Source organism: Podarcis liolepis (assembly GCF_965112155.1).
Source record: "Podarcis liolepis genome assembly, chromosome: 7".
In the NCBI taxonomy this organism is placed as follows: Eukaryota; Metazoa; Chordata; class Lepidosauria; order Squamata; family Lacertidae; genus Podarcis; species Podarcis liolepis.
Genome location: NC_139561.1, coordinates 66,626,684 through 66,652,910, shown reverse-complemented (window position 1 = coordinate 66,652,910; position 26,227 = coordinate 66,626,684). Strand labels below are relative to the sequence as shown.

General features: G+C 45.4%; 1 protein-coding gene and 1 long non-coding RNA gene across 4 annotated transcripts in view; one reads left to right on the top strand and one right to left on the bottom strand.

The window, feature by feature from the left end:
- LOC310710848 overlaps window positions 1-24,185 on the top strand; it is a 31,132-nt gene extending 6,947 nt beyond the window's left edge. Inside the window, exons 3-6 of one of the 2 annotated variants that reach the window (XR_014528271.1) lie at window positions 4,117-4,186; window positions 15,686-15,761; window positions 23,251-23,321; window positions 23,917-24,185. This is a non-coding gene — a long non-coding RNA (uncharacterized lncRNA). The remainder of the gene's footprint in view (window positions 1-4,116; window positions 4,187-15,685; window positions 15,762-23,250; window positions 23,322-23,916) is intronic. The other variant, XR_014528270.1, reaches the window with a different exon arrangement.
- ZNF683 (zinc finger protein 683) lies at window positions 1,922-19,504 on the bottom strand. Of its 2 annotated transcripts, none has more exons than XM_083511953.1 (7): window positions 18,986-19,504; window positions 13,907-14,105; window positions 9,445-9,564; window positions 8,708-8,960; window positions 6,958-7,916; window positions 5,427-5,555; window positions 1,922-3,662 (listed from the first exon to the last, which is right to left on the bottom strand). In XM_083511953.1, exons 2-7 carry the CDS (start codon window positions 14,063-14,065, stop codon window positions 3,150-3,152), a joined length of 2,133 nt encoding a protein of 710 aa, XP_083368079.1. In that variant the 5' UTR covers window positions 14,066-14,105; window positions 18,986-19,504; the 3' UTR covers window positions 1,922-3,149. The 2 variants fall into 2 exon arrangements, with proteins under 2 accessions (XP_083368079.1, XP_083368078.1); XM_083511952.1 differs by lacking the exon at window positions 18,986-19,504 and adding an exon at window positions 17,091-17,603.
- Window positions 24,186-26,227: the final 2,042 nt, after the last annotated feature.

Here is a 26,227-nt window from a genome sequence, read left to right as displayed (position 1 = left end):
GTTCTTAACCCAAGGTAATATTTCTGGGTTAGCGGAGTCTGTAACCTGAAGCGTATGTAACCTGAAGCGTATGTAACCCGAGGTACCACTGTAAAGCAATTTTAGTGCTAAAACTGAAACCATTCGCCTTCATGTCTCTTCTCTCTCTCTCATCCTTCCACCTATGCTTCTCTCTTCCTCAGTCTGGACTTAAGACTAGAAAAATGAGAAACAGAAATAAGCCAAGAAACTGAAATGGATCGATTCCTCCATCCCTAATCCTCAGACACTTTGCTCCCACCTTTCGCTTTTCAAAGGCATCCGACTCCTTCTTTGCCACATATGTTTGGAGCAGCCTTCCAGAACACCTGTGTGATGACACCTCTCTCTTACTTCATTTAAAGCCCTACTTTGAACCCACGTTTCCCATCAAGCCTTTGGCACAACGCCTATTCTCCACACCCTATGTAACTAATCCTAATCAAGTGGAGCAGAAAAAATTGCATATTATTTCCCCCGCCTCCCATGTTGAATTTTAGAGATTGTAAGATCTTTAGACAGGCAACTAGCCTCTTGCATTCTGTGAAGCACTGCACACTGTAAATACTATGGAACAACAACAACAACAACAACAACAACAACAACAACAACAATAGGGTATCAAATTGATGCATCTCATCAGAACAAAGATTTCTTGCTGAACAGGACTTTGACCAGCAAAGCTCTGGTGAAGAAATACAAAACTCCATCTGTGCAAGGAAAACAAGGTCACAGCCACACCATACATTTAAAGCTCTCTTATACCACTTGAGTGGGACGCAGGTGGTGCTGTGGGTTAAACCACAGAGCCTAGGACTTGCAGATCAGAAGGTTGGCGGTTTGAATCCCCGTAATGGGGTGAGCTCCCGTTGCTCAGTCTCTGCTCCTGCTAACCTAGCAGTTCAAAAGCACATCAAAGTGCAAGTAGATAAATAGGTACCGCTCAGGTGGGAAGATAAACAGTGTTTCCGTGCACTGCTCTGGTTTGCCAGAAGCGGCTTAGTCATGCTGGCCACATGACCCGGAAGCTGTATGCCAGCTCCCTCGGCCAATAAAGCGAGATGAGCCCAGCCCACCCCACAACCCACCCCACAACCCAACTCAACCCAACAACTCAACCCAACCCACAACCCAACAATTCAACTCAACCCAACCCACAACCCAACCCAACCCAGCTCAACCCATCCCACAACCCAACCCAACCCACAACCCAACCACTCAGCCACAACCCCAGAGTCTGTCACGACTGGACCTAATGGTCAGAGGTCCCTTTACCTTTATACCACTTGAACAGCCATGGCTTCCTTCAGATTGTCTGTTTTTCAGGGGGGATGCCATGACTGTTAAAGTGATACGTGAGCTTTTTAAATGCATGACATGGATGTGAACATACAGGATTTTTTTGGGAAATTAGAGCTTGTTTGGTGACAGATATTTTCAGAGGGGGAAGTGTGTGGGGGTAGTAGTAAGAGTCCTTTCTGAAGAGGACACACAAAAGCAAAGGAAGCTGTGTTGGTCTATGGGGTGGGCAGGGGGAAAGAATCTAAAATTCACTCATGGTCAGGCAACAATTTAGGACTAGCCAAAGTGTCACAGAACAATGAGCTGCATTTTCCAGAAGACTTAATCTGGCTGGATGTTAAGCAAAGCAGGGCTGGGGGGGGGGGGGAGAACAGCTTAATGAAAAACAGAGCAAGTAGAATGAGGGCTGAATTTCACACACCCCTCCACAAATGCTGCTGACCCAGTTTGCCTCCCTGTCTCAGTGTGGCTGCTTTAAAAGCAGTTGAGAGGTGCAATCATGGATTTATTTTATTTTGCATTTATTTTGACTCTTGGATACTTCTCAACACCAGGGGGCAGGTGTGGAGGATTAGTCATCTATATGTGTATTTATTTAACAGACTTTAGAAGCTACTTTATTGTATAAACCTACATGCAGTTTACATAAAATATACATTAAAATTATCAATAAAAGTCCAAAGTTAAAATGAAGCTAACCTTCAGAAATGAACAAAAATCAAAATATCAGTAAAACCAACAGTTAAAAACATGCATTATAAAATAAAACTGCATGTTAAAATACATGCTGACCTTACGTATCTGTGTAGACTTGCCTAAATAACAAAAAAAAATTAGCAGTTAAAAAAGTCAGAACTTTTCCTATAAAGCAAGGCATAATCTCCTTGTGCCATGCTACCCATGCCTCAATACCAGAAGGCCAAGAGAAATTAAAGCATTTTTAGAAGTGTGGGGTAAAGTCCTAGGCTTGTATATCCTTTAATTCAGGGGTCGGGACCATTTCCCAGCACAAATGGTTTCCTCACGGGGAACCAGGGAGGAGGAGCATGCCAGTCGTGGGTGGGGCAAAATGTCTTGGATCAGCTCAATTCTTTCATTTATTTGGGCTATTTATAGCCCACTTTTCAGCAAAGTCTCTCAGAGTAGCATACAATAGGAGAATAATCACATTTTATAAGCAATAAAACATGGAAATAATAAAAACTGAAATAAAACAAGACACAGCTGAGCGATACAATAAGGTAAAACGGCAACATTAAAAACCCCAAACACGTAAAAGGCCTGGGAAAAGAAAAAAGGGTTTCAATGGCATCATCACCACCAAGGCTGTTTCAAGGCACGCCTCTTGGGAGTTATTTCCAGAGTTAGTGACTACGTAGACACCATACATTTAAAACACATTTTCACCAAAGAACCCTGGAAACAGTAGTTTACAGAGTTGCCATTCCCAGTGCCCTTTAAAAACAAACAAACTACAATTCCCAGAATTCTTTGGGGGAAGTCAAGTCATGTGCTTTAAATGTGTGTTAAATACATACAGTAATACCTCTGGTTACGAACCGTCCTCCTTGCAAACGCTTTGGGTTATGAGCTCCGCTAACCTGGAAGTAGGTGCTCCTGGTTGCAAACTTTGCCCTGGGATGTACGCGTGCAGCAGGAGGCCCCATTAGCAAAAGCTCAAGTTAAGAACAGTTTCAGGATAAGAACGGACCTCCGGAACGAATTAAGTTCGTAACCCGAGGTGCCACTGTATATGGCATGTACGCAGTCAGCAGGCTTCCATCCTGCCTCTTACTCACAGACTGGCGGGGCAGCCTTGAGCCCAACATTTAGGCTGGTTGTGTCGGCAAAGACTCTCTCTTAAAACAAAGGGTGTAGCTCATTGCTGGGAAGAACGCAAACTGCCTGTGGGGGCTTGGTGAGCAGAGGGTGTTGTGCTGACCACCTGCCACCATTTCCCTCAGGATGATGGCCTCCACTAGCACAGCAGCCCTGACAGGATCAGGCTCTCCCTCCTCCAGCTGGTCGGCATGCGGGCTGAAGTCAAAGCGGTCAATCATGTCGTTGAAATGGCAGAGCTGGGCAGGCGAGCAGTTGGCACACGGGTTAAGCGGGCAATACCCCCGCCGGTGCACCTCCAGGCTAACCCAGTGGATGTAGGTCTTGCGGCAGCGGGGGCAGTGGTGTAGGCGCTGGTGATCGTGGAGGCGCTGGTGGAGTTTGAGGTGGATGTGTTGGGTGAAACGGCTGTGGCATAGGCAGCATGCATAAGCCTTTATCCCAGAGTGCAGGCGGAGATGGGTTTTGAGGTTGCTGGTACTGCTGAAACGTTTGGGGCAGACCTAGGGGAGAGATTGGTTTCTTGTTAGCCCAGGCACTGGTGCATTATGGGACAGAAAAAGCCCTAGACTGGCTCATCTGTGCTTAATTTCCAGAACGATGCGGTTCATATTAAGCCTTGAGCTTGCTCCTTTCCTTGTCAAACTTCAGAAGAGCAGCCTGCTAGGAGCTCTTTAGCAGCACTGAGGTGCTGCTTTCCAACAATCAGCTGGAAGCAGAATTAAAAATGGCGATTTCCTCATAGTGCTTAATAGAGCCAGGGCTCAGAATGAACTACCGGTAGTTTGGTTTAATGCTACTCACGGAATTAGTTCAGAAATCTCTGAACTATACCTGGAAGTACTGCCCATACGCCAGGTGAACTGAATTTCAGTTTGGGATAGAACTATGAATGATTTCTAGTTCATCTTCAAGTTTATTCTCTTACATGTGGTTCCCCCCCCCCCCTCTCTTTAGACTCTTTGGGCCTTTAAGGTTAAAGATCATAATCATCGGGAAAAGGAGATTAAACCATCTACATTCCACTGTATGTATATTTTGATGTTCCCTTAGTCTTCTTAAGCATACAGTGTTACCTCGGGTTACAAATGCTTCAGGTTACAGGTGCTTCAGGTTATAGACTCCACAAATCCGGAAGTAGTACCTCAGGTTAAAAACTTTACTTCAGGATGAGAACAGAAATTGCACAACTGTGGCGGGGCGGCAGCAGGAGGCCCCATTAGCTAAAGTGGTACCTCAGGTTAAGAACAGTTTCAGGTTAAGAACGGACCTCTGGAACAAATTAAGTTCTTAACCAGAGGTACCACTGTATTTTATACTTCAGTGCAACGACTTACAACATTCTGAATGCAGGAAAAAAATGAGCAAGGATTATTTGGATCAACTTGAATTGAACTGTGAATTGAACTGGTTTGCTTTGTAAAGGGATGCTCATGACTGTTCTCTTTTGGACATGTTGATTTTGAACTAGTTTCTTTTTAAAGTTTCCAAGCTCTGAGTATAGTGTAATTCAGCAGTGCCTTTCCTTGTGGCCATACGAAGAAATAAGGCCCATGTGACTTTAATTAGAAGCTTTCTCCTTTTGGTTTCTAGTCCTAATTGCTTACAAATTCAGTGTGGCCCCAATGAATCACTGGAGAATTGCATGATAATTTGTAGGTTTCTATTGCCTGCTGAGACTTTTATTTCCTGTTGCACTGTAATGCAACCAAAGCCATGTACAAATATAGAGCTTAAAAAAAAGCCATGGATACAGTAAATCAAATTAAAATGCAACACACAAATACAACAATCACATATGATAAAAGAATTAAGGAGGTCTGAAATGTGAAGAAAGATTTGGCATCCATTTCTTACACTTAGATATTGAAATATTAATATGCCTAATAAGCCAATGATAAAATTAAGTATGATTTGATGGCCTGTGTGAAAGTGAACCAGCTGGACAGACACTATCCCAGGCCCTGGCCCTTGAATCTACCAACTGTGTTTCCCGTAATGAGGGACCAGAGAACAGCTTCCCGCTCCATATTTCCAGCCTTATGGTTTGGACAAATTCATATTGACTATTGGGAGAAGGAGAAAAAACTTCTCCCGCTCCACTCCATGTATAAATTTATATCACTATAACTTTCCTCCTTAAGCACCATTTCCCCCCAAAGCCCCAAACGCTGTAACCTTTCCATACACACATATCTCCAAGGGGCCAAATGGTCTCTCCCCCACTTCACCTGGCCTTTTAATGAGGAAAGAAAAGTGCCACCTACCAGGCACTTGTGTGGCTTCTCGCCTGTGTGCACCAGATGGTGCTTCTGCAGGTGAGCCAGCTGGGTGAAACGTTTTTTGCAGACCTGGCACTGAAAAGGCTTCTCGCCACTGTGCACTCTCAGGTGGACCTGTAGGAGGAGGACAGTTCAGTGTGAGCTTGGAAGGGATGGAAAAAGGGGTGCCTAAAAGGGTGTCTTTAAGAGAGAGAGACATAGAGAAGGGAACAAAAGGGTTCAGTTGTGGTTTGGAACAGAGGAAGCTGCTTTAATACTGAATTGGACCAGTGGCACATCTAGCTGACAGGCAGTGGCTGGCCAGGGTTTTAGGCAGGGAACATTCCCAGCCCTACCTAGGAATGCCTCGGATTGAACCTGGGATCTTGCGCAAACAGGGCAGATCCCCTGCGACTGAGTTATGTGTCTTCCCCCAAAAGAAGAGCAAGGTTGAAGTCAAAGAATCTCCATCTGCAATGAAGGGTATGCCACACACAGTGCATCAGGAAGGAGTGCAAATAAAGAAAAATGCTATCATTCCGCACCATTTTGAAGTTCCCCGCCTTTTTTCAGCTAAAACCCATCTACCAAGCTGGTCTCCACTAACAGAGAATCTAAGGGTAGTCAAAACTTCAATAAGGTATACTCAGGGCCAGATTTAAGTTTGATGAGGCCCTAAGCTACTGAAGTTAATGGGGCCCTTTATATGCCCAGCTGTCCTTTGTCAACAACTAATGGTCACTGTTTTTGTGTTGAATATATGCTATATGGTAATTAAATGGACCTAATAGGTATCTAAAGCCATTTGAACATAATTTTATTTGTTTTTTATCTTATATTTTGGAAATGTACATCCAGGTTTTTTCCCTTTAATTTTTTTGGGGGGCCCCCAAGAGAGTGGGGCCCTAAGCTTTAGCTTGTTTAACTTATACGTAAATCCGGCACTGGGTATACTGAGCACACACCTGAGTGAACCCTTACTACACCCACCCACCCACACCCCTAGCATATTACTGGGCTATGTCTGCAGTGGCGTAGCGTGGGTTGTCAGCACCCGGGGCAAGGCAAGTAATTTGTGCCCCCTAACCCGTGGATTTGCGCCCCCTAACCCGTGGATTTGCGCCTCCTAACCCTAACCCCCAGATGTTGCGCCTGGTGCGGCCACCCCCCTGCACCCCCCACGCTACGCCACTGTATGTCTGCAACCCCATCTCATAATTCTGATCCCAAAATAAAATTCTGCAGCCATAGTCAAACACAGTGTCACAATGGAAAGTCCAGTGTTATCACAGGTATAGACACCTAGACTGCAACTGCACATGGGTGGAGCAAGTGGCTAGGGCGGGTGCGCAGCTGGGTACAAACTGTACAAACTGGTACTTGCCAGCTGTTTGCAAATGCTATTTAGTCACCATGCCCAGACCTTCAGGAAACAGATCTAGGGCATCATGTAGGATGCGGAGAGAGGATTAGACAATTCTGGATGGGGAGGATAATTGGTATGAATTTGTTCTCAGCTGGATGTCTCCAGATGTACCTTGAGATTAGAAAGCTGCCCAAAGCTCTTGGAGCAGATATGGCACTCGTATTTGATTTTGCCATTCTTCTTCCCCAGAGGGTACATCGCAGACTTGCTGCTTTCCTGGGAATCTGGTGGGTTGGTCTTTGGCGTACTGAGGTCGATGGTCTCATCCTGGCAGGCAAGCTGGGAGGGAGCTTTCAGCTGCTGAACTACGGAGCCATGTGAAATGGCAGGGTGCCCTTGGTCAGAGTCCAGAAATGAGAAGATTCTGGTGTGGAGGGAAGAGAAACGATTTGGTGGTTTCTGGTCCACTTGTTTTCCATGTGGCAAGAGGGGAGGGAAGACAGCTTGAGACATCCCCGGAGAGGGAGGTCGCCTTTTTCCCAGGGAAGACAACTTTAGGGATGTGATTTCTCTAGGACCTGTTAGAGGCAATTCAAATGGAAATGAGAAGGTCTGAGGGGCCAGTAGAGATGTGGGGTGGTGGGCAGCTGAGGTGTTGCAGGCATAGTGATAAGCCTGGGGTAGGTTGCTCCTTGGCTGGCACTCTGAGCAGGAAGAAGACGGGTTACTGAGATGGAGCGGAATTTCCTTCCAGAGCGAGGTAGTTGCGTTGTATGGGTAGCAACTGGGGCCATACTGTCTCTCTGGGCCCATGTCTCTTTGGCTTGGAAGACCAGGCTTCTCAGAAGCAACTTCTTCCTTGGATGCATTCTGGGGAAAGTTAAGCTTTGTGGCCTGTTCTTGCATGCTCCCAGGGGTCTGTGCCTTTGAATCCACTTTTTGGTTTTCTGCTGTCTTCCTTGGCGGCATGTCTTGTTCTAGCTCTTCAACATCAATTATCTCTTCCTCATCCTTGTCTATCTTTGTGTAAATAGCTGTGCATTTTTGGTCATCTTTGGAGGCATTCTGTGGTGGTCTACTGACTTTCTCAGGGAAGGGCTGCACCAGGAAATCCCTTGAGATGAGATACTCTGCAAAGTAAGAAGCAAATCTGCTTTTAATTGTTGCTCTTTATCTTGAAACGTATTTATTTTTACTTAGAGAAATGAAATACAAGAGTAACAAAAAAAATCTGACAAACTTTAAATATATCTTCCACAATCATCACCTCTTTTTTAAAAAAATGAAAGAAATGAAGAATGTCAAATATATATTTTTAAAACCTCTTTTCAGATTCTATGAGACAAACTAGTTCTGAGTAAAGATGGATTAATAGTTCCCCCAATCTTAAATCCAGTGCTTCACATTGCCACATCAGACTGCAATATAAAAAGTCCTTTTGAAAATCCATCAGCATTTTGGTTCCAGTTCCTCAGACATTTTTGTTTGCAATTTTTCCAAAGGCACACATTTTTGCAAAGCAATTTATCCTAATAGAATGCATTTTGCATGTTATTTTCCCTAACATATGTATTTTTTATGCACACTTTACCCTAGTATATGCACTTTTGTACACATCACTTGGCTGGGGAAAAGTGAATTACAAAATTCAGAGAAGTGCACAGAGAAGGAAAACTACATTTCAGCTGACATACTGAGAACTGCAAATCAAAAATGCACATAAAATTGATTTTCTCGCTATATCTGAGTCTGTTTCTCAAAAATGAACTTTTTCCATCTCAGCATATGTAACTGGGTGATGGGGTGTAGGAGGAGATTTATGTGTTTATGCTGCTGGTCCTGGAACAAAATGGCGCTTGCCTGAATTGTTGCTGTTCAAACTATTGACAAGTGTGGTGTTCACCACCTACAGTGCCCTCACCTGGTTTAGTTGCCAGCTCCCCTGAGAGCAAGCTTTGGAATTCTCTAGGTACGCCATGCATGTACCAAACCAAAAGTTCAGCTCCAGCCAAGATGGGTGTTATGGTATAGAAATAGATCTCCAGGTTGCACTGACAAGCCATTAAGTTCTGGGCTGGGTGGGTGGGAGCCGGATTCACATAGCACATCCAGTTACTGCAGTCGGGGTCACTCATGTCAAGGATGTGGTAGAGCTCTCCTTTTGCAGAGAGAACCTGGAGGAGGGGAAAGAGAAAGAAGATCTGGGTATATATGGGATATATATATTTTAACGGGGGACCAATTATTCTGTGTTCCTCTCTCCCAACAGTCTTAATACTTCCTTGAGCCTCATCCATTTAAGGCTGCCATCTCCTCCTAGACTCCATCTTACGACTGATTAAAAGCAAACTTCTGTGGCTTAAACATCAAGCCAGCTTTTCTCTTTCTCCCCACACCCCTGCTTTTCACCAAGCAGCTTAATGAAGAGAACTCAGAAGCTTACTCCCCATTTTGTGATGTTTTGCTTCTTCCTAACCAAAGTGTCATCCATCCAAATATAGAAAGGGGCTGCTCCTTCATCTCCTTGATCACAATTGGGTTACAATATCTGAAGTTTCCAGATACATAGCAAACAGACAAACAAATAACTTTTAAAAATACATTGTAGATTTTATCTGGCCAAAAGGGGCCATTGTGTCTTTTGCAGCTGTTACTCACCCTCCAGTAGTGCTTTTGATCCATGTTTTTGGGGATATTCTCTCTGGTGTAGATCTTCCCAACCAGCGGCCCAAAGCGTGTTCCTTGCGGAATATACTCTCTGCTGATCACAGCTATTACCTACAGAAGCACCAAAACTATGTCAATTCAAGTTAGGCCTGAGTCTTCATCTCCTTCATTTGTACCTGCTAATATTTGGCTGATTTTATAAACACATATTTTATGGCAGGAGAGACTCATGCACATGAGCACACCAAGAGAAACCAGGAACATAATATTTTAGACTTGTAATGTAATGCTCCAGAAACCTAAATCTATTAACACCTCTGCATGGTGGAAGAAGAGTTCCCTTGTAAGGTAAAGGTAAAGGACCCCTGGACTGTTAAGTCCAGTCAAAGGTGACTCTGGGGTAGCAGCGTTCATCTCACTTTCAGGCCAAGGGAGCCAGCGTTTGTCCACAGACAGCTTTCCAAGTCATGTGGCCAGCATGACTTCCCACCACAGTGGTACCTATTTATCTACTTGCACTGGGATGCAAGTATCTACTCTGCATGGGACATGGGTGGCGCTGTGGTCTAAACCACTGAGCCTCTTGGGGTGAGCTCCCATTGCTCTCAGTTCCTGCCAATCTAGAAGTTGAAAGTTCCCTTGTACAATTTGTAGTACTGGTCTCCCACGTCCTGTGCCATCACTGTAACCACTGCACCACGCTGGCTCTCGTGTTGTCTACCTTCCTGACCTGACCGAGACAGAAGATGCAAAGCTGATGGAGGGGTCATGGCTAAGTGGTAAAGCACCCCTGCTCTGCGTGCAGAAAGCCCCAGTTTCAAACCCCAGGTAGAGCTGGGAAAAGACCCTTGTGTTGAAACTACAGAGAGCCACTGCCAATCAGCGTTGACAATAAGCCGACTCATTATAATGTAGGGTTTTGTTGTGCATACCTACTTCTAATCCCACTTCCTTTCCACAGCACATCTATGCTATAGGTCCCACCTGCACTATACATTTAAAGCAGTACCGTACAACTTTTAACGGTAACGGCTTCTCAAAAAAAACCCAACCTCTTGGGAATTGTAGTCTCTTAAGGGTGCTTAGAGATGTGAGGAAACTCCTAATCCTTCCCAGAGCTATGATTCCCTGGGAAGAGGGACTTCCAGTTAAGCCACTTCAAAAAAGAAATTTGCACCCTGTATGGATTCTAAAAATCCATGTATTACCCTCTGCATAGATTGCTTAACCAATATAAAACCTGCCCTCTTTTTTTCTCCAGCTTCTGCTTCCCCCTAGTGGCTTCTTAAGGTTGTGAACATAGCCAAATGCCTTTTCTCTGTGTTTGGAGACAATGCGGTTGGGGTTGGTCGGTTTTAAGAATCACAGGCGGGAAAACACACGCCTCTGCATTGCAGCCTTGGCAGGGGTGGGGACAGGGAGGGCTCCATGTTTCCTTTTGCCCAGCCTTCACTGACAGGGTGCCCTCTAAATGTTTTGGACTACAACTCCCATCAGCTCTAGACAGCATGTGCTGGTTGGCCAAGGCTGCTCTTGTGAGGGGTGTTTTTTTAAAATCAGCAAACCACAGCATCACAAAGAGCAGCAAGTATGCAGGGAAGGCAAGACAAAATCCTGAGAAAGATTCCCATGCCTTCCTGGCTGGGCACCTGAATTCAGGATCAAGACAGGTGTAATATCTGAGGAGCCCTCACAGCCTTCAGTAAAAAGAAGCAGTCTACTGTATCCACAAATACAGTAGGGAATTGTGGGGGGTGATTTATGAAAACCCCATTTGACAAATTGTTGGCATGCATGGATCAGGAAAAGCAGGCTTTGGAGGAGGCCAGTTGGCCAGCGTCCTGTGTTGTCACCAACACACCTCTCCCCAATCCCCAGAACACCTTTGCAACCATTTAAAAACTGTTTGAAGCTCCTTCTAATGAGGAGGAAAACACAGGCATATAAATCTGATAGTGCTTGCAAAAAAACCCCAGTGCATTTGAAAACATAGCAGTAAAATCATCACCTTCATAATTACCAGTGCTTGCAAGAATATAGGGTATTGCAAGCACCAATGACAAGCTGTGCTGTGTCTTGGCCTGTGTGGTTGGATTTCAAACCACGTGGGCAAGGGAAAATGGGTCACCCAAGATCATTGCAATGTCAGGTGATTAACAGGTAAGTTGTGCACCCCTGGTGTAAATGGAAAAGTGTGCTAATATGAAAGAAAGAAAAAGGTGTGCTGGGCCCGGGGGTAACCCATGAAACACGGTCCAGGACCGGTCCAGAATCCAAAGGTTCCGCTGGGAGTCAGTCCAACAGGGCCAAGGCAGGAAACCAGGCAAGGACAGGTACAGGATCTTAGGCAGGATCTAGCATACAGCAATGTTGCTCCCACAACCTGGGGCGAGGTCTGACGGCCTTTTATCTTTGTCAGGGTAGTGGCCGGTCCTGATCCCCCGGTGACTCACCTGTGTTTTGCCCGAAGGCGAGCACTCCTGCGAGTACTCAGGTCTCTCCTTCTCTCAGACCTTAGTCTCTGCAGCTCGGGAGACGTCGGTGGGTTACTAGACCCAGGGGCCACCTCAGCCTCCCCTGACCAAACTGGTAGTGGAGCAGCTGTAAGTGATGGCCCAGCTGAAGGCAACAAGGTAATCCCCACATCTGGAGCCAGGGTACGTTCAGGCCCCTGACTCTTCCCAGCTGGTGTTTGTTGCAGGGAAACCTGTGCAGACTGGGACTCTTCAGGATCAGGCCCCAGACTTGGTTCAGATGATGCCTGAGACAAAGGATCCGGTGCAGACTGAGTCTCCTCTGGTTTCGAGTCCGAGCCTGAGTCCCAGGCCATCACAAAAGGCACCTTATACATAGACCATTTGTCCATCTAACTTGGTATTGTCTACACTGACTGGCAGCAGCTCTCCAGGGCTTCAGACAATGAGGAGCACAGAAAGAAGAAACACAATGGTGCACCTGCATCAGCACAACTGAACGCTTTCATCTGCCCCAGCTGCAAAAAAACATGTCTCTCCAGTATCAGTCTTTACAGCCACTGCAGGAGCTGTAACTCTTGTTTGACTTCACCCCCAAAGGCGCATTCCTCCATTGTCTCCTGAGAGAGGCGGATGCCAGCCAACCAGGAGATGTCAGGGATTGGACCTAGGACCTTCTGCATGCAACGCACTTGCTCTGCTACTGAGCTCTGGCTCTCCCAAAGGAGTAGCTTGCCTGGAGCATGCAGACTGAAGTGAGACTCACACTGCCTGATACGCTGCTAGCAAGCAAAGCTGGGCTCAAGCTGCGGGTGAGGAACCCACTTGTGACCCCTCCTTAAATACTACACCACCCTTCCCCTCTCACATACTTTGGCGAGAGGAAGCTGGGTGTACAGAGAGGCTGTTAACTCTGCATCTCATATGCCTACGGTCAATTCCACAACGCCTGGAGCCCTCTTTCCTTTCCAGCAGTCATAGTCAGAAAAAGATTACAACTGTGCAAGGAGCATCTGCTAAAGATTCGGAAACCTAGGCGAAGGGATTTTCAGACACGGTTCTTCTGCCAGTCCTGCGAAGACCTGCCACAGTCTGTACCCATTCAGGGCTGGGGCTGGGGAAATGGTAGAGGCTGGCAGTGGTGCAGACCAGGTCATAGAGGATAGCCAGACTGAAGCTGGCCAGGTGGGCGGGAGGGAGGCTGGGATGTAGCTGGAAGAGAATGAGGAGGGATTGCTTTGTCTCTTGCAAGGATGGGTGAATATGTCAGTTATGATTTCTCTCAGTTGCTCATTTGTATAAGTTCAGTTCTCCAAATTTCCACATCAGTTTGTGGTGTGTGTGTGTGTGTGTGTGTGTGTGTATGTATGTTATTGTGAAAACTGATCAGCATTTTTTGTGCAAGTTTCCCCTATTATATGCATTTTATATGCAATTTTGCACAATACACATTTTTGCAGAACAAACTCCCCTAATATGATGCCTTTTTGGATGCTGTTTTCACTAATCAGCATTTTAACTTTGTACACTTGTTCCTATACTTCTCTCTCCCCTACCCCACAGACAATCTGAAAATCCCTGAGGGTCTAGGCAGGCCACTTAATGATCTTTCTTTCTGTTGTAGCAATTGTAGGGGTGCTGTATGATTTCTCATTGTATTTTTACAAAGATGCCGTGGAACTACCTGAATGAAGCAGTGGTCCATGGAACACAGTTTGGGAACCCCTGGTATTTGTATTTTTGCATACATTATTTGGCAGGAGAACTGCCCTTGCACAGTTTGAAAAAGTGTGCATTGCAAAGGATGGCTGCATTTCAGTTTGCAGATTGTTTCGTAATTAGGTAGGTTTGCGAACTGAATTGAATTCCGTCCCCCATCTCGTGTCGCTTGGGGTGTGCGGACAGAGGAAGGGGTGCAAATCAGTCCGGGAGACCATACAATGAAAGGTCCACCCTGCTGGGCTGGTCACTGGCATTACCTCATTGTTGCTGTTGCGTTGGAAGGCCAGGTTCCGGGGCAAAGAGGCTTGTGCTCGCGGAAGGTTGACGTGTGGTTCGTACAGCTGGTCCTTCACAATGTAGGTACATTGATCCTCAAAACCCTCCCCTCTCCATGGAACGCTGGTCTCTTCCTTCATCCTTCTCCTCTCAATCCAGCCACGGGATGGGGAACAGAACCTGGCACAAGAGTGAAGGATTTTATTTGTTTGTTGGTTTCACAGGAATACATAGGTAAGTCTAGGTACCGGGGGGGGGGATCTGTGACAATTCCTGGAATCACATATTCCTGGAGGCGTACCTAGGGTCCCTTGTACCCTTGGCAAGGAGCTGTACTGGAGAAACTCCTGCCCCCCAAAATGAATCTGAGAAACAGGCGAGGTTGTCTGAACAGGAGGAACGAGCCTCCTTGGGGCTAGATGGGGACACCCATGCTGCTCTCTGCCTGGAAGATGCTCCAAAGACCCCTTTCCATCATCATCATCAGCAGCAGCAGCAGCTGGAAATCCTGGCAGATTCCCTATTCAGGCAAAGCAGGTGCTGACAAGGTCGCTGCAGGTGTTGGGAGGACTCCAATACCTGATAGGTGATTTTTGTGGCTCCCCCCTGGGCTTGCACCCTGGGGAGGGCAGTTTCGCCAATCCCTAAGTATGCTTCGGCACATTCTGCCTGCCAGTGCTTTTTTTGGGGGGGGGGCGCAGGGATACGCATACCCCTAAACATTTTGTGAATCTAAGTTTGGCCACACTGAGGGGCAGTATTTCAATATGAGTAGGAAAATGAGAGTACCCCTAAACTTTTTTTGGGGGTGGGGGAGTACTGCTGCCCGCTAATATCTCACCCCTTTCTCAAATTATTTGTTATTTAAAATGGTTTTTTTAGTATAAAAAAACCGCATAAGAAATGAAAATAACATCAATGCATATTTTTATAGCTAATTTGGAATTTCAGAGGTAGAAATAAAGGGAACAAGAGAAGGGGAAAAGTTTGTTCATATTTATTGTCTGTGGGCACTTCCAGGCTATCACTGTTTTCTGGTGGGATTCAGTCACACACCCGCAAATTCAGGTAGTGCAATTAGAGTTGCTTTGGTGCTCTTGTGCGATAAACCTGCTCTCCCTACCAACCCCCAACTTCCATTTGGAGCTTTTTGTGACCAGAAAAGAGACGAGTAAATGCACTGGGAAGTGTGGGGTAACATTTGCTTGATGTCACATTGTGAACAAGTCGAAACAAATGCTAAATAAGTGGCCAGCATTGTCTATTCTCCCTGCAACCTCTGTGCAAGCAAAACCAGGATGAATGCTCAATCAGCAGGTCGGCAGGGAGTGACCCACCTTCACAAATGGATATCTGTTGCCAGTGGCGTAGCGTGGGGGTGCAGGGGGGGCTGGCCACACCGGGCGCAACTTCGGGGGGGGCGCGCTCGCACTCGCAGCTCTCTGCCCCTACCTGGCTCACTCACTCTCTCTCACTGCAGTGTTGGCTGTGCGAATCCGCCGCCCACTGTGGAGGGGGTGGGTGCCAGGCGTGCGGTGCGGAGAGAGAGCGAGGGACTATCTGGGGGAGGGACAGTGCAGCGGCCACCCAGCGCAGCGCTGAGCACGGGAGAGAACCACACCAGACCAGACCAGGCAGCAGCAAGAAGAAGCTGGCAGCGGCGGCAGGTTAGGGGTTAGGGGGCGCAAATTACTCGCCTTGCCCCGGGTGCTGACAACCCACGCTACGCCGCTGTCTGTTGCTTGCTCTGCCTTTTGCAGGTTCTGAAGGTATATCTGTCCAAGTGGCGCTGAGCTACTGATCCCCCGTGTTTACATAGGAAGAGCATATGAATAGGTAAGTTGTGTCCATCCTAACTGCAGGTGCACTTCTGTACTGTTGTGATAAATGCAACCCAAGAACTCGGGAACAGTGCTGCTTTATCTAATTAAATCTTGCTCTCATTCATGATTTTGAACTGGTTGCATGAGCAGTATTGGAAACTAGGGCTGGGCCGGCCCTATCATTTAGGCAGAGCAAGGCAGCCGCCTCAGGGGGCAGATGCTGGTGTCTGTGGACTCTGGCAATGAGGTGCTGGAGGGGACAGAGTTTTGGCTGCTCCACAGCTGGCTCAGCACCCCCTAGGCCAGCCTGCTGATTTCAGGTACTGTACAGTGGAGGACACTGTGCCATTTTGGGGTCCACCTCAGGTGCCAAAATGTCTGGGGCTGGCTTTGTTTAAAGGTACAGTGTGTACAACACCCAGTTCCCACTCCTACTACACATGTGGGGAGCTCCTGCTGCTGGTGTAATTTGGGGCAGGGTGGCTGAGTGACAAACCACTGGACAGGCTCCAGTGCTGAGGCCCAGGCCCACTGATGGTCCCTGGTCCGCAGTTTGATAAACACTGTTTCAATTCATAAACCAGTAACAAAAAATAGGTGGGAATCTTATCCTATCCTAGAGTCAGACTACAATTATACCCCTTCTGCAAGGGTGTTTTTTTGTTTACCTCTAGTAACTTTTTTTAACCAACTCCTGTTCTTATGCCTCTAACAAACTGGTCTACTGCTATTAGCAGGTGGTTATATTTATTGTCATGCCCTGAAAAGCTTATTCTGCTGATTTTTCCTCCTCAGGGTTACTTTTAAAGGAACAGGAGGTCCATGTCATTTATTTATTTATTTTGGTCACTTGGCAATCTTAACCTTACATCTAGTTTAGCATATGCTTAGAGGCATGCTTGCAGTTCCCTAGTGATAAAAGTAGCAGTTTTCCCCATAGTACAACAACAAAAATTTGTTAACCAGTTCATTTATTTCAAAACTGGATTTTGTTTTCAGTTCATTTCTTACACAATGACTTCCATTTCTATAGCCCTACTATTACTAGGAAGCAGAGTGTAGCTGCATCTCATCCATTCTGACAAAAGCTCTGCGAGAAGGGCAGGCCATCTAACAATTCCCATTTCACAGATTGGAGGACCGAGGCAGAGAAACTGCAGTTTGCCCCAGGACAGTGTGAGTTACAAGCTAAGCTGGCATATCAGTTCTGCTGTTCCATGAAAGAGGAGGCAAAGTGTTGTCCACTGGGCTGCCTTGGTCCTCATTTACAGTGGGAGTGTGCAGATTGCTAAACATGCACACCTCCTGCCTCCCAAGACAGAGATGAAAAATGTGGACTTACTTTGAATTGCCTTTTTCTGGTATGGCTGAAGGGAGTCCATGGCGGCCCTGCCTGGCCTTCCGCTCTCACCATTCCATTCCCATCACTTCCCAGGACCACCACCAGCAGATGATTCTGACAGTATGTTTTTGCAAATGCACTTTGCAAGGATATCACGTGGCAGGGGATTACAGGGGATTAGCTGGAGATGGTTCCTGTTTCGCCCAGCAGAAAAAGCGGGTCCAGATGGAGGATTTGGTAGCCCCTCTACTTAGAAGGCTAAGATAATGTTAACGGCAGCAGCCTCAGCAGGAGGGATGCCCTGACCCTGGCATGAACCAGGAGGTGGCCTGTTGAGGTTTTGTCTGACCCACTTGGTGGAAATTAGCATTGCCCATCAGCCAACTCATCCAAGAATGAAACGTTTTCAGTTTGAATGAAATGAAAAAAAAATCAAGATGAAATTAAAGCTTCCTGACCAACAGAAGCTTGCTCGGAGCTACTGGTCATGGCTATATTTTCTAAAAGTAGTAAATATGCTTAGCATTTTTAGAGATCCGCAGGAGGAGGAATTGATTGTTAAATCACTGAGAGTTGTAGCTCTGTGATGAGAATAGAGGCCTCCTAACAACTCTCAGCACCTTTAACAAACTAGACTTCCCAGGATTATATAGGGGAAGCAGTGACTGTTCAAAGTGGCATGATACTGCTTTGAATGCACTGTTTCCCATTTCCTCTATCACTGGTAGGTGCTTTTCAAAACTCTGATTACTGGATCCAACTTTTACCCAGATCCCTTGGGAGAGTGAAATTTTTAGGCAGGTCTTTTCTCTCTTTCTGTCTCTCTGTTTGGGGTGGAGTGGGAAAATAATCTGAGGGAGCGGGGAGAAAAGTGCCCACTTGAAATTCCAAATGTGCCCACAGGCCAACATTTATTATTATTATTATTATTTGTATACATTTGCTGGTACTTGGGGTTGAGAGATAGGTTCAAACATTTCCAAGCAGGCAGTGTCCCCCAGAGAACCTTGGGAACTGCTGTTTGTTAAGGGTGCTGGGAATTGTAGCTCTGTGAGGGGTAAACTACAAACCCCAGGATTGTTTTGGAGGAAGCTGTGTGCTTTAAAATTTGATTTAAATGTATGCTAAGGGTGTGGCAAGAGTGACTGGCCCAAGATCCACCTGGTAGGCTCTGTGATTAGGCAGGGATCCGCACCCAGGTCTCCCTTGTCCTAGCCTGACGTTATAACCCAGGCATAGGCAAACTCGGCCCTCCAGATGTTTGGGGACTACAACTCCCATCATCCCTAGCTAACAGGACCAGTGGTCAGGGATGATGGGAATTGTAGTCTCAAAAAACATCCGGAGGGCCGAGTTTGCCTATGCCTGCTATAACCAATATGTTTAATTCCTGGTGCAGAAGTACCTAGAAATCACTGGTCTCTCTGTGGGTGCTGAGAAAGAGACAAAACAGTATAACTGCCCTCGAAGGAATTGCTCTTTTGATGTGGGAATTGCTAGAGAACCCCACAGCAAAGAACATCTACAAACTCTGAGGCCGTCAAGTGTTTTCATGCCTAAAATGTTATACAACAACAAAAAAGAATCCTCACCATTTCCCACTCCCCATCTGTGGTGTCAGCTAAGAGGTCTGAGGTAGTTTCTTTTTTACTACTCAGGAGTCAGCCAATCCTCCAGCGCTTTCGTTGAAAATGGCTAAGCAGCAGCAGCAGCAAGGTTTGCATTCAATAGAAAGCATGATGAGGACTAAATAAATATGTAACATTTCCAGTAAAAGATTGGGGTGGAGGGGTGGGGGTACAAGGCGGAGGGAAGTGTGACAGCAGCTTGCAGGCTTCTGGGCGGTGTTGAGCGAAGTGTTGAGGAAAAGCTTAACAGAGAAAGTAACTACTCACCAGGACAGTGCCTCAAGTGTTCCTAGAATAAAAATAATACTGTTTAGCAGACTTCAAACATTCAAAATCATCTCACATACATGGTCTCAGTCATTTTAGGCCTACTGTTAAACAGAGTGAAGCAGCCCTCTTAGGCAACTGATTTGTGGGTGCTATGAAGGGGCAGCAAATTGTTATCTGTTTGATGGACTATTATTACAATTATTATTTGGTGAGATCTCCTGTCTGAGGTGCCAAATTAACTTGACTAGCTTTGCATACTATTAGGGATGGGGCAGAAATGTTACTTTGTTCGCATTTTAATGAGAAACTACCTAATTTGCGTTCTCAAGCAAGTACACGAACCAAAGAACCGCTATCCAATGAAATTCTTTGTTTTCCAAATCTTGTGATGCAGTTCTCCAACCAATCAATGTGTGCAACAATCCACATAACTGGGGGAAATTGTACATAAAAATGCATATATGTGTGGAAATAACATACAAAGCTGCATTATATTAGGGAAAATTGCTTGCCAGAATGTGTCTCAGGGTGGTTCACAGAATAAAATCAAAATATAAAATCACAAAATACATAATCAAAATAAAAACACCAACCCAATAACCCCCCCCCAAACCCCACATTTTAAAAGGGCATAGGATGTCAATCAAATCAACCAAAGGCCTGGTTAAGAAGGAACGTTTTTGCCTGGCTCCAAAAGGTGTATAATGATGGCACCAGGCAAACTTCCCTGGGGAGAGCATTCCACAGACAGGGAGCCACTGCAGAGAAGGCCTGTTGCCACCCTCCAGACCTCTCGAGCTGGAGGCACACGAAGGAGGGTCTCAGAAGATGATCTCACGGTCTGGGTAGGTTCATATGGAAAGAGGCAGCCCTTGAGATATTGCGGTCCTGAGCCATTTAAGACTTTATAGGTCAAAACCAGCACTTTGAATTGGGCCCGGAAACTAACTGGTAGCCAGTGCAGTTGGACCAGGATTGGGGTAATATGCTCAAACCGTCTTGCTCCAGTGAGCAACCTGGCCACTGAATTCTGCACTAGCTGAAGTTTCCAAACCATCTTCAGAGACAGCCCTACGTATAACACATTGCTGTAATCTAACCTTGAGGTTACTAGAGCATAGACGACAGTAGTTAGGCTATCCCTGTCCAGATAGGGGCGTAGCTGGGCCACCAACCAAAGCTGGTGGAAGGCACTCCGGGCCACTGAGGCCACCTGAACCACAAGCGACAGCAAAGGATCCAGGAGTACCCCCAAGCTACGAACCTCCTCCTTCAGAGGATATGTAACCCCATCAAGAGCAGGCGATCTCCCATCCATCCAGTCTAGAGAACCAGCCACTGACAGTGTCTCAGTCTTATCTGGATTGGGTTTCAATTTGTTGTCTCTCATCCAGTCCATTACCGAGGCTAGACTCTGGTCCAGCACTTCCACTGCCTCAACTGCAGATGTAAAGGAGAAATAGAGCTGACTGTCATCAGCGTACTGCTGACAATGTACTCCAAACCTCTGGATAACCCCACCTAGCAGTTTCATGTAGATGTTAAACAACATAGGGAATAGGATTGAATCCTGTGGAACCCCACATTGAAGATTCCACAGGGTTGAAAAGCATTCCCCAAGCAACACCGTCTGGAAACAGCCATCCAAGTAGGACTGGAACCACCGCAAAGTGATGCCAGCCACCCCTAGTTCGGACAGTTGCTCCCAAAGGATACTATGGTCAATGGTATTGAAAGCTGCTGAGAGGTCAGGGAGAATTAACAGGGACATGTTTCCTTTGTCTCTCTCTTGACAGAGGTCATCATACAGGGTGACCAAAGCATATTTTTTTTGCCAAAACCAGGCCTAAATCCTGATTGAAATGGACCCAGAAAATCAGTTCCTTCCAAAAGTGCCTGGACCTGGTCTGTGACCATTCGCTCTAGAACCTTGCTTAGGAAAGGGAGATTAGCAACTGGCCGGTAGTTAGTTAGGTTTTCTGAATGCAGGGAAGGTTTCTTAAGGAGTGGTTTTACCACTGCCTCCTTCAAACACACGGGGACCACCCCCTCCCATAAAGAGGCATTGATCACCTCCCTGGCCCAGCCAGCTGTTCCCTCCCTGCTGGTTTTTATCAGCCAAGAGGGGCAAGGGTCTAGAGTGCAAGTGGTCGCCCTGACCAATCCGAGCAACTTGTCCACATCCTCGAGCTCATCCAACACGACAGGACTAGACTGTGCTCTGGACACCCCATGAGATTCATCTGCTATAACAGCAGAGTCAATGTCTTGGTGGATGCGAGTGATTTTATCCTCAAAATGCTTTGCAAACAAGTCACAGTGAGCTACCATTGGTTCTACCACCTCCTTTGGGCCAGCCTGTAAAAGGCCCCATACAACCCGGAAAAGCTCTACTCCGTACCAGTTCAAATGTCTTGGGGTGGCAAGATGACCCCAAACAAAGCAACGTGCATTGTGCCGTGTCAGTAAAAGGACACTTGCCTGCTTCCCTGGGTTGCTATTTGTTTGAAAAACCACATGGGGCATTTTTCCACCTAAAGAGGCTAAAACAGGCTGGGACAAGAAAACACTCCAACTGCAAAAATCAATAGATTTATCCCCTCCCCACTATATTTTTCATTTACTGAATGAAAAATCTAAGCAGTAAGTGGCTGCGGTTTGGGGAAATTGAGGGAAAAGGTGCAGGAAACAATAAATTAAGAGAACTATGTTGTAGGTCTACTTCTGTGTGAATTCTACAGTGTGAACTGAGTGAATTCCATCCGCGTTTTCTTGGAAGGTGGTTTAAGACTGATTGTAACAGGGAGCAGAGATGGGGGAGAGATTTTTCCTATCTGTTATGTTTATGGTATAGCAAATGAATTGTTTTATATCAGTAGTTGAGGTAGATTTTCTTCCTAGTTTCAGAAATATCATTACTCGTGTGATCATTATAGATTCCTAGAACCTCCATAATATTTGCAGAACAAGATAGCTCCCACATCAGATGTCCTTTTTATTGTGCATTCATGACAATTTGTGCTTATGATGGTATCGGGGTGGTAATATGTGATCCTTTCAACCCTGTTTGTCCCTACAAATGCTTTGGGGTGGGCCTACTGCTTCCTGATCTTTCCTCTCTAGGGATTTGTCCACTAAAACTCCTCCCCAACTGCTTCTCTCTCTGCTGGGAAAAGATACAGGTAGCCACATCTCACAAGGTTTGATGTCTCATATTTGTAAGCGCTGCTTCAATTTTAACATGTCAATATATTCAAAACTAATCCCAAAGGAAATACTACAGATACCACATTTCTCAAAAAGTCTAACGATATACTGTAAAGTTAAGAGGGAACTTACACTCTTTTATATCTCTTCTCATGTCAGTAGATAAATTCCATACTGCATTCCCACCAACAATTAAAGCATTAAGAAAAGTATATTTTCTGCATTATATATCTGTGTTTAGTTTGCTTTATTTCTCTGGCTACCTGTGTTCTCCTCACACCAGGAACTAATAGCAACTTTGAGGGTGTAGGGAACAATTTCTGTTAGGGAAATTGGGGGGCGGGGGAAGAGTACTGGGAATGCTTTTAGGTCAGGGGTGCGTGACTTGCACCCCTCCAAATGTTGCTGGACTCCAGTTCCTATCAGCACCAGTTGATAATGGCGTTGTGTGGACCAGTCAGTGCTGGGTTCAAATTCTCCTTCAGCTGTTTCATTGGGGGCTCTAGATAAGCCCCTGCCTCTTATACTACAGTCTTATACCTTATACCTTATACTCAGAAGTAAGTTCCACTGAGTTCAGTGGGGCTTACTCCCAGATGCTTGCTCCAGGTGCTCTCTCATTCTATAAAAAACTGTGATTTTCACCTGCCTTTGCTTATTGTGACAAAGAATATTTTGCAAGATGAAGCCTTTTGCACAAATTGCCACTCACCCCAACAGTTACGGATTAAAAAAATTAAAGCACCCCCCCCCCAAGAATCCTGGAAACTGTAGTTTGTTAAGGGTTCTGAGAATTGTGGAACAATGGGGAGTAAGATGCAGCTCTCAGGATTGTTAATGACAGGGGTGCACTTTAAATGTATGGTGTATATACGCAGCCTTGAAGTGTATGTTATGCCTTCAGAGAGTGTGAAATGGAAAGGGCAATATTGGCCATTTTTTGCCTGATTTGCTGCATTCTATTCTGTGCAAAAGTTGTGCATTCTGTTCTATTCATATGTCTTTGTTTGATGTTTGGAGCTTTCTCCTGTGACAATGTGTCCCTCTCCCAACAGCAAGAAATTTCCCCAGTACTACACCATTGCCCTAGTACGAGGTACCACCATTTCCCAACATGTCTTCACAGGTGATTGTTATCACTTTTTAAAAAGTTTTGAGTGTCTTTTTAACTCATCCAGCCTTGTTCTAGGAACCCAGGAATATGCCTTATACAGAGTCAGGACATTGGTCCATCTAGCTCAGCTCTCGGACCATCATAAATTGCCCTTTGGAAGCACCCTTTGTTTCTTATTTACTTATTTTTTTATTGCCATTCTTGCATTAATATGTATATTTTTAGCTGCCATGGATTGGTATCTATTTACAAAACAAAGGAGAGTTGTGTCCAAAGTGGATCTTACTCAGAGTAAACCCACTGAAATTAATGGACATGACTGACTTCGGTCCAATAATTTTAAAAGGTCTACTCTGAGTAGAAATTGGTTGCCTACAGCCCATTATTTTTAAAATACTGTTAATAAAGCCACAGGGAAACAGTTGGCAATCTGTTTCTGAGCAATTAAAACAAACAAACTATCCCACCCATTTTATTTCCATTGTCCAGTTTCCATCTCCTTTACCTCCCCTCCCACCTTGCTCCTGGCTTGCAATTCCACATTTTTCTATTGTTACATGCAGTTTTTCTCTTTTTAAAATTGTTTCTATTTCCTTTCTTTTCACAGTTTTGCGATTGGGGTGTTTGAACAATTTCAGTTACCCATGGCACTACTGTTTGGAGAAAACACCTATGTATTTGGGGACAACAAAAAGTCTTAGCAACTCTTGAGGAGGACACACCGTAACATCTGAGGTGCTTCCACACGGCAGTTTATTGTAGACTGGATATTGGTCATAGGATACTGGTGGACAAATATATCAGATCTTATTCGCTGAGTTTCTCATTTTTCCAATCTTAAATGCAGTTCTCCACATTTTCACAACAATTTGCATTTTTTTATATAAAAAAACCCCTTCATGAAGTTTCACCAGGATTTTTGCACAAATTTCTCCTAATAAACTTATTTTCATATGTAATTTTGACTAATGTACACATTTTCACAAGGCTTTCTCCCCTAATACAATGCATTTTCTAATTTTATTTTTGCTAGTGTATACATTTCTGTACACTTTACTTGGCAGGAGAACTGCATTGCTAAGTTTGCAGAAGTGCGGGTATTGAAGCACTGCTGTGTTACGGGTTGCGTACTGTTTCTGAAAGCACACATTAGGCAGGTTCACTTTTAAATGCAAAATGATGCGACCTTCTCCCTCATCCCTAATGGCTCATGCATGCAAGGTTTTTGTGGCAACGTTTTAGGATTTTCCATGGAAGTCGTCAAGCGGGGTCAAATGGGAAAATAATGCAGGGCAGAATTTTGAAGAGGATATCATTGTGTGAGCACTGCACACAACATGCATGTGTGCACAGAACCAGGTCTGCAATAAATTGCCACCTACAAGGCCCCCACAACTCTTCAAATTCCACCAAGACAAATGGCAAAGTATGCCTATGATACCTTTGCCAAATGATACCTTGCCAAAGTACCCTTGTACCACAGCTGTTAGAGCCCCTGGGCTTGTGAAGAGGTCATTCGGAAACCCAAACTTCCTATTGCTAAGAATATAAAATATGGCTATTTCTAATGGGATACCTGGATATAAAGGCAGAGCAAAGGAATGTTGCAAAACGACCCACCAAAAGACTGAGGTAGGTACCAGAATGGAAAAGCCCTTTGACTCCAGTGAGCTGGCAGAAGGACCAAAGATTGCCTACCTGGGTTTTGGATTGCTGCTTCTTTATCTCTCAAGCCAAGAACCAGTTGTGAGAATGAGAGGGAATCCACTCTGATCTCCTTTTGGGCACGTTATGAATGATTCAGCTGAAGCAACAGGAAGTGTCCTTAATTCTTCGGCTCTTGCTATATGCTGAGAGGAAAGTCAAAGCCACTATACCACAAGGAGGAGGAGGAAGAAGAGAATATTCTCTGAGGTGCTTAGTTTCTAAGAAGAGAGGTGCCAGGGTTCAAGATAGGTTGGAAGCTACCCTGTATGACACAGACACTCAGATGAGACACAGCTGCCCCTGATGATTCACTGGTCCAAAGACCTTCTTGCATACTTGGAGGCACTCTTTTCTTCTTCTTCTTCTTCTTCTTCTTCTTCTTCTTCTTCTTCTTCTTCTTCTTCTTCTTCTTCACATTTGCATCCTATGCTTCAGTTCAGCACCTGGGCAGAAAACAGCTTCCAGAGGCTGGTTTGGACCCTGCCCTGATAATAAAATGCAAAAGACCAGCTCCGCTCCCCTTAAAACAAACACAAAAGCTGCCCACCGTCCCTGGGCATCTCACTCGCAGCAAGCACCGTGCTGCTCCACATCTTTACACTTCCAATGTGCGTAATTGTATCACAAGTCAACTTGTTAAAGAATCCAATGTACTCTTGGTCACTTACAGAGCTTTGGTTAAACTTTGCCAGGGGCAAACTAAGTCTTAGGTTAATCCTCAATTTGGGTTTGATGGGCACGGGATTGCTGCTTGTGGACACAAAATGAGGTAGTCACATTTTGGTGGCAGGTAGAATTTACCCTGAGACACACAGCGGACTCCAGGGATGGTCTCTGGATATTTGTTGGAAATCCAAGATTTCCAAAGGCTGTCGCCGCAGCCATATTGTTATGTTCAGTTTGAATGGAGCAGCCAAGATCATCAGGAGGAGTGTGGGAGAAATTTTAATTCATCTGTCTATTCCTGTGTGGATTTGCCTGACTCTTCAGGTCAGCACTGGAGGCCATCTGCTCTATCTCTGTGTGGTTAGGTGAGTTAAGAGAGACAGGTCCTGTTTGGTGGTAGTTCCTAAATATGGAATGCCCTCTCAGTGGAGATCTATCAGGCTCCCTCTTTGACTCCTCCAGACAACATGTTTATTAAGAATTCATCCTGATTTGCTTGCATAAATCTTGCATCAAGGTTATAGGATCAGGGAGCTGTTGTGGAA

Excerpts from the sequence above, each read along its gene's own strand:
- ZNF683 (XM_083511953.1), bottom strand. The coding sequence starts at position 14,065 with ATGAAGGAAGAGACCAGCGTTCCATGGAGAGGGGAGGGTTTTGAGGAT. Across the intron at positions 5,556-6,957 it reads GGCAGCTTTCTAATCTCAAG|GTCCACCTGAGAGTGCACAG; the intron begins GTACATCTGGAG and ends CTCCTCCTACAG. Across the intron at positions 3,663-5,426 it reads AGAAGCCACACAAGTGCCTG|GTCTGCCCCAAACGTTTCAG; the intron begins GTAGGTGGCACT and ends TCTCTCCCCTAG.